A 9,553-nucleotide genomic window follows, 5' to 3' on the forward strand; every position below is an offset into this window, starting at 1 on the left:
AGTTTTTGTTTACATGAACATTATAATAATATATTTTATAAATACAGTCTCAAGAAGTTTTTTTATAGTTACATAAAGATAACAAACAGCAGGAATTAACAAAGAAATATTGCATTTATGCAATGAGTTGATTAGGCAGCAGGTCTGTAGTGTCAGGTTTAATGTGTGTGTGTGTGTGTGTGTGTGTGTGTGTGTGTGTGTGTGTGTGTGTGTGTGTGTGTGTGTGTGTGTGTGTGTGTGTGTGTGTGTTTTCACAGGAAACCTGATAATACATCTGTGGGATTGCGGGCATATTTTTAATATGATGCCGTGTGTATGTTGACCTTCGCATCAAACCACCCCGTTTCTATTATTTGTCCTCAAAATCAAAGTGAGAAAAGCTGGTCTGATCTCTCCTGTTGCTTGGTAGATTGTGGCGGCGGTCTGGAGGTGGATGACGGCACGCTTCTAATTGGTTGTCCTCCGTAGTCCGATGCTTTCGCCCGATCCTCCAGAAACTGATCAAACTCTGAAAGGGACAGTTGTAGTTAAGATGTGTGCGCTTACTTCCTGTAAACACACAGGAAGTAAGCACATTATGTTTACACTAAAATGGCAGCAATGGACGAGTAGACAGAACAACATACCTTCACTGGACACTCCCTCACTAACTGATGACTTTTCTTCCTGCACGTCCAAACACAATAAAACAAGGTTAAGATACATCATCCCGCAGTATATCACACATCACATGGTTTGTATTTGAAAAGAAAAACGTTAAATAGAGAGAGAGAAGCTTTCTCTTACCGTATCAGAGGATAACCATTTGTCAACATCGTTCTGCAGGGAGTTTTTCGCTGGTTGCATCTAAGAGGAAGAGTAATTAAGATGAAGTGACACTGTGTTTTAGCTGCATTTAACTAACTATCACTCAGTTTGTGTTTTTATTTCACAGGAAATGTTTTGTTTGAATCCATGTCTGTCTTATGGTGGTAGACTCACCCCTCCTGTGACCTGCAACCTCGTATCCAGAGCCCCAGCGAGGCCCTCCACAGCTCCTGGGTCCTCATACTTGACACTGGGGATAGGATACATATTATAATGCTGTGACGCAGGGTAGGCTGCATTAAAACTAAATATTAATTTTAACACAGGTCCAACCTTGGACGTTGCAATTATGTGGCATGCCTGTGTTAAATATTTGGCTATGGGGACGGTCCAGACCGTTGTTTACTTATTATTGGTAAAATAACCTTTTTGTTTCTGATGCATTTAAAAAAAAAAAAAATCTAAATTGCCAAGTGAAAATCAAATTTGAAAAATCAAATTGCAAAGGCTTTGCGTTCCTTATGTAGTGTCATGTACTGTAGGCCAAAACTAAACTGCAGATATCTTTAATCGGAGGATTAGTGCCAAAAGTAACCTCAGGCTAACCAGTCAGATAGTGAATTGTTCTAAATACATTCAGACGTTTTTAATTAAATCATATATTGTATTAATGTTCAGATTCAGTCACAGATTGCAGATATCTGTAAAGCAAATCCAGTTATAGCTACGGCTACTACGTCAGGTTAAAGTAACCACAAGGGGACGAGGCACTTGTCATCTCATATAGTCAGAGCTGCACGCAAAAGAAAACACCAGACATGCTGTGACCGTTTGTGGTGTCGTGATATGATGCGTGTCTTTCTGTCAACAGTCAGCACAGCTCACCTTTTCCTCTGCTCAGCCAGGGAGCTGCCTCTCGTCTGGGCGAACATGTCAAACTCCCCCTCCTCTTCTGCAAAACAGAGGTTTACTCATTAAGTCACAACTGAGTGGAAAAAAAACATCCTCCGTTCCGTTATCCTGTATCAACACATTTTTTATAATTAAACCACAAACATGAATTTAAATACTTTTATTTTTCTATTATTTTATGCCAAAATGTCATTGTTTCTATGGGAACAGCGATTTTGTACCGGAAGAAACTTTCAAACGCATCAGTTGCTTTGATTTCCTCCTTTTTCCTAAGCGGTCATGTTTGTTATGCGTGATGTTTGTTATGGTGCAACCCCTCCTTTAAACACTGATGTCCATGTGATGCTCAGCCACAACATCCTGTTTTCTGCCAGATATACGCCAAATTACAAAAGCATAACTCCAGTTTCAGGTTTGTTATACGTTTGGATTTGATGTTATAAAAGGGTGCAAATATGAATAAGAAGTGATTCAAAGTTTCCTCACTGTGGTCGGCTGACTGCGGTTGACTGGTGCTGCTGCTGCTGACTGCTGGTTGGCTGGTTGTTGTTGTTGTGATAACAGCAGGTTGGCAGAGGTTGATGAGGCTCCGGCTTGTGGTAGAGGTCTGCTAGAATGAGGACGCAACACAGTAGGGAGTCACCTCGTGTGTGAGTATGTTCTTACAACATAAATGAGGAGGAGCAAGTCGGCTTCTTACCTGCTGACTATCTGGAATTTGTGCCTTGTTCAGTCTGTCAAACCTAAAACATAATTGCGATACAATGAGCATGAATTTAGCCATGAGAAAGGTACATATCACACTCTTATAATCCAAAACATAAAGCTAGGCTGCAGCACACCTCTCATAGCGGATGAAGGCGTTGTTTAGGTCATCGTTGACCACCAGCAGCTCTTCAATAAAGCCTTCATCCATCAGCTGAGGGATGAGCTCCACCACTCGAGTCTGCATGCTCTTACACACCGAGTACAGCTGCTGCTCGGACATCGGAGGACAGAGAGATCAATTCATTCTCACCAATATTTACATGGAGCAAAGGAATATCATCAATCTTTGAGGTTTAATCCAGTCCAAGGGCTATATGAGTACATGAAGTACAGTGCGATTGTATCAACAAAACAGAGCCCAAAGAGAGAGTAATAAAGTGAAACAAATAAATATCTCTGCTTCCCCACTGTAAGATAAGATTAATATAGACACACATGGCATGCTCTTAAAAGCAATTGACAGATTGTACCATCACAAACATGTAGCCTGCACAGCTGAATATAAAGTCACAGTAAAAGTAAATTATGATCACACTAGGATGCAGCATCAGAATAAAACACACATTAATATATGGTACATCTTGACGCACGCGCATGCGCACACGCACACACACACACACCTGTAGCAGCTCTGTATCATCTGGCTGGCTCTGTCCAGGGATGAGCTCATTCAGCAGCTCTGTCATCACAGTGAGATTCCCCTTCACCAGCGACAGCTCACTCCGCAGCTTCTGTTCCTGGATAAGATTTATATTTTTTAAATCAACAGCAGTCAAAAGCAACAAAACCATGACGTTTATACTATAAAGCCATCATTGAGCATAGAAAAAGCCTCTACTCATGTGATAGTTATAATTTAGTTATATTTTGATATGAGGAAGCAGAAAAAGCACAGGTGAAACTAAAAGCATCAACAATGGCTCAGTTCTGACAGCTTGATTTTCACTTCACACTTTTCCCCCAGTCACATGTGCGAGACTCAGTGCCCAGTTTTGGAACCACAGACCTGATTTAAGATGCAGTTAAACTGTAGTCTATGTTAATGGTTTAAATTATGTTCCAGAGGCAAATCAAGAGCTTACACATTTAAAGATGCTGAATATTGGCACAACATATCAGTGCCTATAAGAACTATTAAAGCTTGTAAATCTTTGACACTTAAAATAAAAGGTCCTTAATGTCAAAGTGAAAGAAAATTGATCTTGAGTCTAAATATAGCACTAACTTTTAAACGTCGTAGTTTTTCTTCCCCTGCTCTATGTAGTCAGTGACTGAGTGTTTTTAGGCGGTTGTACCTGTTCTGGAGAGAGGGAGGTTGGGCCGTCACTGGACAGGACTGGAGGTGACGTACTCTGAGTGGGAACACTGGGAGGTGCTTGTGGTTGTGACTGATGTGTGGGAGCAGCGACAGGGTTCGTTTCAGGAGCTTCGTTTTCTGGGATACTCTGCAAGATGGAAGAAGAACGTGCAATGTAGAGACATATATCTGTAGATGCATTTCTTTCAGTGTGTTATTTTCACTTTGCAGATAGTCTCACCCTGTTGGGAGTGTGGATGGGGGACAGAGCATCCAGGTCCGTCATGGGGAACTCCAGACCGCGTCTCTTCAGGTCGTCATACACGCTCACAACCCCCGCTAGGGCGGGAGAGCTACGAAACGCATCGGCCCACGACTGGGGATGATATGACGGAAAATAATCTTGAGAACAACGGACTCCTAAATCAGTATTCAATAACGCAGTCTACTGGCCAAATGTAAAAAGAACAAAATAAACAGAAAAGGATTGCTCCTTCAGCATATATATCTAATGTTATCAGTCCTGCTAGTCTGTGATTACACACAGCTGGCTTTGACCATGTAGCACAGAAATGTGTGAAGTTATTTCAATCACAAAGAACACTAAAGATAACATTATAGTACATGTGTGCAGCCATAATAGAGTTCAACTTATGCAAACCTTTAAAGCTGTGTGACACAGAACTGAAATATGTCATAATACAACGGGTATTATTTGCTGGATTTATTTGTATTTTATGTTCGTATATTAAATATATTTGGGTTTAGAACTGCTGGTCAGGCAAAACAACATTAGTTTGAAAAAAAATGGGATGGAGATTTATTCATTTATTTATATTTTAAACACGATTAATCAATTATATAACACAACAAGCAGCAGATTAATCGCTAAAGGAAATAATAATTAATTGCAGCCAAGGTGCAGACAGTTTCTATCATATTGCCCTCTGCAGGAGCATCAACGTACCTGTATGAGGCTGAGCACCCGGTCATGGAGAGCAGTGGGGGGGTTATATTTGGGCAGAATGGATTGCACCAAAACTCCTTCAATAAACTCCTGGGACGCCACAAGAAGGTGGAAGCGATGGCCACAGTTCTTCACACAGGCCTCAAGAACCTGTGTGAAATGTAATTAAACCTATGTGAGTCCCAATAAAGCGTGTTATCTCATTGTCTCAATGCGAACACTAAGACTTCAATGTTGATTTAACCAGAAACTTTACAACTACGCCACCAGCCAGTCAGGACCAGGGTCATTCTGCCATCAAATTACACTCACACTGACTGAAAGACTAAATTCGTTTCACACAATCAACAGATGGTTACTCACAGTGAGGGCCAACATGATCTCTCTGAAATTCTTGGTTCCTATGATTCTCTTCTTAATAGCTTTGACTGCATCTCTGGGCCTGAGAAAAAGAAAAAACAGATATTTATAAAATGAGAAAATAAGCAAAGAAAGGTAGTTTTGGTTTGTGGCTCATCGCTATGAGAAAGATCTCATAATTCACACATTTTTAGGGTTACAGTGATATTCTTTTTTTAGCATTACAATAACCACACTGCAGAGCGAACTTTGAGTATGTCATTCAGTCACAACCAGACTTCCATACAAAATAAAAAAAAGAAACAACTAAATCATGTAGGGCGTGACACTCAAATGTAACGTAAAAATGAAATGCGTAGGGCTACATAAAGTACAGTGTATTAGTCAGGCACTGTTACACATGGGGACAGTTAGAGGCTTCTGGTGAAACCATGTTACTTGCGTACCCTTCGTCCGTCTCGTTGATGATGTCACAGATCTCCATATTGAGCCCCCAGTCCTCCGACTGCAGAGAGCCGCTGGTCGCTCGCTCTGTCAACGGAGAGGGAATCACATGAAGTTACAGTTATACAGGAACACTGTGTGGTAATAGGGAAATGATGCAATAACAAGGAGGCTTTCCTATGATTTCATGATATCTGCAAGATAATAAGAAGTCACACAGGCCATTTTTTAGCTGGTCTTTTCCAGATTTATTACAGAAATCATTCTGTGACGAATGTGTCCGTGGGATAAAAATGCTGTGCATGATTCACATTAATAAAACACCACATGGAAACACCACATGGATATGTTATCCAAAAAACGTTGGCCGTTTTATTTGTATCTGTGGTTCTTAAGGGGAAATTCTACACTGCATTTACAGTAGTGATACTTGAGGTTACACACCAGGAAATGTGTTTTTAAATTATTTCTATTGAAAATGAAATGTTTCAAAAGCAACAATGGACGTTTAAGGGGGAAAGTTTGAATAAAATGAAATCTGAATATGAAATATGAGGCGGTTTAGGTGCTAAATGAATCACTTTGTTCATCAGATAGTCACTAACTGTGTCTGCTCTGCCGTTTGGTGCTGAGCGCGTAGCATACAGTCGGTTTTTAGAGCTCTTTTGCAGAAAAACAGCTGCCTGATGCGTCTGAAAACATGTTGAAAGCAGTGATTGTGAACAGGAATGGTAAAAAAAAAAAGTTGTCTGCCAGATCACCGAAACAATGAGCTGAAAGATTGCAAAACACTGCGTAGAGCTGAGGGGAGCTGCAGAGTCTGGTGGGTTTCTCACTACAAGAGACAACTTTCATATTACACAGAGTCAGCTGATTCATTATTCATAAACTTAAGACACTTCCTTTACACTGGGGGTCTGTGTCCTGTTTGCTGTCTCCTTTGTCTTTCAGGGAGGTGATCGTCAGCTGATGAACCACACCTGAACCTGGTGTGGTTCTAGCTTTAAAGCATCTCCACGTGAACATCGACGGCCTCTTCTTTCGGGCTCTTCCTTGCTATTAGACATTTTCACAGATCCATACATGCTGACATTACTGACTCCATGTTTATTTAGTTTAGTTATTCCTTTAACTGCAGCCTTTGAGCTTGGTTGTAACAATAAGCTTAAAAGGTGAGACATGCACTAGTCATTTTTGAGATTTTGGGCTATTTTGCTTCTTTAACATGTCTTCTGTCTAGTGGAAAGAAAACCTCCAAGTTTTTCATTTTACTACTTTGGCTATTTGCGTCTCTCGATTTCTCCTATAAATTCAACAAAAGTTACCATTAAATGAAGCTTAATTTGAATACTAAAACATAACAATTCAGAAATTTTCTTATACAAAAAGTAATTGTCTTAATGTAAGTAAACTGGGGATGTTTCATGGTTATATCTATTAGTTAAATGTGTCCTCTTGAAGCAGCCTGATGAAATCATCTTGATCCTCTCAGACACTTCTCACAGGCTGAGTGGTGCTTTAGACTTGTAAACCATCATCTGCATGTGTCAAGGATCAAGAGCCTCTTTAACAAAGCAAATCTGCTTTTTGAGGACTGTGATGACGTGGTTGGATCAATGATTCTGATTGGTTGGTTGGTTGGTTGGTTGATGCCTTTATCCAACAAGGCCCCCGTCCACTTTAAAACCAGCAAGAGCAGCACAGACAAACATCAAATAGTGAAATCTCTCATGTGAAGCGAGTGGTATCCTCCAGATAATATTGTTTTTATAGGAACTTGTTATTTATAGTTTTAAACTGATTGAGAACATTGTTTTTTCATCTTAAACATGTATTTCCCTCCTAACTATTTAGCAATCGAAGCCAGCTTTCTCTGCACTCCACCCCTCACAGGCTCCTCTTAAGTCCCTAAATCTCCTTCATTCCTCTCAACCCTCACTGCTTTTCCTCAATCCCACTTTACTCCCTTCCCCTCCTTGCATCCACTCCCCCTCCACCCTCCTCCCTCCTCCACCCTCCACTTCATGTGACTGTCAGCTGCTTTCTGCTTTCCCTGGCCTCAGACTAGCTGCAGCCTCTCCGACATGAATGTGTGAGAAAGTAAGAGGGTGAGGTAAGAGAGGAAGGAAGCCTATTAGATGGTGTGTGTCACTCTCCCACATCTCATGACTACACATCTGTCTTATGAGTCTACTGTGGATGTGTTTGCTTCACAGGACAGAAGCGACCTGTTGCCACTGTGAGAAACATTGCTTCTTGTTTAAGTCCTTTAAGGTGACATGTGCTTGTTAGAGAGAGTCAGTGAGCATAAAGGTTTCAAACTGTATTTTGACAAAAACACATCAGTGATCGAGGAAGTGAAAGGAAACACAACGAGCCTCTTTAATGGGTCGAATGAGCTGTCACTTAACTCTCAAAAACCAATCAAACGACAGATTTCTGGGCTCGAGTCCCGCCTCTGTCGCGTCATTGGCTGAAAAAGTCTCCTTTTTTTTTATGTTTCTGTCAAATTTGGAGTTTCAAACATTTTAGATGAAGACATTTTAAATCAAAAGTGTGCTTCTATTCGACAGGCTTCATCCCCGTGAGTGTGGCTGTAAAATGCTTACACATATTCTCGATTATGTGTATTAAATGATCATTAAATGAACAACTCACCGATCCTCTGGCCGACGGGCGTTGAGAAGGGGTTTCCTATGAGGAACTCCATCTTCTCCCCGAGAGAAAACATCCTCCAAACACCACCAGCTCCCTGTGCCTGCAGAGGAGGAATGTTGCAGCTACTGAGCTCAGAGCTGCTGAGTTTCCGTTTGCTTATAGTGTCACTGAGTGGTCACGTGAAAACTCCCACAGAGCCAGGAAACAGACATCAACACAGATGATGATGATGATGATGATGAACCTATTTTATATATTTCTGTGTGCATAAAAGTAGTAATAGTAATACCACAGCTCTGGTAAAAGTGAAAGTACACCTTTCAGAGTAAAAGTAGTATTACCAGCAAAATATAGCCTTCACAAATATTAAAAGTCAAAGTTATCAGTTTGTAGACAGACTTTGAATGCAGAATTATTATATTCCTTTATTGATCCCCATGTTCAAGTGTTGCAGCAGCTCAACTACACAGACAATAAATACACATACTATACAACTACACAGACAATAAATACACATACTATACAACTACACAGACAATAAATACACATACTATACAACTACACAGACAATAAATACACATACTATACAACTACACAGACAATAAATACACATACTATACAACTACACAGACAGATACTATACAACTACACAGACAATAAATACACATACTATACAACTACACAGACAATAAATACACATACTATACAACTACACAGACAATAAATACACATACTATACAACTACACAGACAATAAATACACATACTATACAACTACACAGACAATAAATACACATACTATACAACTACACAGACATACTATACAACTACACAGACAATAAATACACATACTATACAACTACACAGACAATAAATACACATACTATACAACTACACAGACATACTATACAATACACAGACAATAAATACATACTATACAACTACACAGACAATAAATACACATACTATACAACTACACAGACAATAAATACACATACTATACAACTACACAGACAATAAATACACATACTATACAACTACACAGACAATAAATACACATACTATACAACTACACAGACAATAAATACACATACTATACAACTACACAGACACAGACAATAAATACACATACTATACAACAAAATAAAGATAGAAATAAAGATAGAATGTTATATTTATATATATGTACAGTACCAGTCAAAAGTTCGGACACACCTTCTCATTCAATGGTTTCTCTTTATTTTTATTTTTTTCTACATTGTAGATTAATATTGAAGACATCCAAACTATGAAGGAACACATATGGAATTATGTGGTAAACAAACAAATGCTCAACAAACC

General features: G+C 39.6%; 1 protein-coding gene across 2 annotated transcripts; it reads right to left on the minus strand.

Moving 5' to 3' along the window:
• Window positions 1–186: 186 nt before the first annotated feature.
• On the minus strand, window positions 187–8,391 carry LOC129095516 (target of Myb1 membrane trafficking protein-like). 2 transcript variants are annotated; one of them, XM_054603988.1, is made up of 15 exons: window positions 8,214–8,391; window positions 5,558–5,642; window positions 5,115–5,193; window positions 4,752–4,901; window positions 4,026–4,160; window positions 3,783–3,932; window positions 3,108–3,224; window positions 2,562–2,695; window positions 2,420–2,462; window positions 2,206–2,326; window positions 1,693–1,759; window positions 982–1,057; window positions 787–846; window positions 627–666; window positions 187–508 (listed from the first exon to the last, which is right to left on the minus strand). In XM_054603988.1, the coding sequence occupies exons 1-15, from the start codon at window positions 8,284–8,286 to the stop codon at window positions 366–368; spliced, it is 1,473 nt and encodes a 490-aa protein (XP_054459963.1). In that variant the 5' UTR covers window positions 8,287–8,391; the 3' UTR covers window positions 187–365. The 2 variants fall into 2 exon arrangements, with proteins under 2 accessions (XP_054459963.1, XP_054459962.1); XM_054603987.1 differs by having other exon boundaries at window positions 2,206–2,329; window positions 8,214–8,390.
• Window positions 8,392–9,553: the final 1,162 nt, after the last annotated feature.

This window comes from Anoplopoma fimbria, chromosome 9 (assembly GCF_027596085.1).
Source record: "Anoplopoma fimbria isolate UVic2021 breed Golden Eagle Sablefish chromosome 9, Afim_UVic_2022, whole genome shotgun sequence".
NCBI classification, from domain to species: Eukaryota; Metazoa; Chordata; class Actinopteri; order Perciformes; family Anoplopomatidae; genus Anoplopoma; species Anoplopoma fimbria.

Excerpts from the sequence above, each read along its gene's own strand:
- LOC129095516 (XM_054603987.1), bottom strand. The coding sequence starts at position 8,286 with ATGTTTTCTCTCGGGGAGAAGATGGAGTTCCTCATAGGAAACCCCTTC. Across the intron at positions 3,225-3,782 it reads CCTCCCTCTCTCCAGAACAG|GAACAGAAGCTGCGGAGTGA; the intron begins GTACAACCGCCT and ends AATCTTATCCAG. Across the intron at positions 2,330-2,419 it reads AAATTCCAGATAGTCAGCAG|CAGACCTCTACCACAAGCCG; the intron begins GTAAGAAGCCGA and ends TCCTCATTCTAG.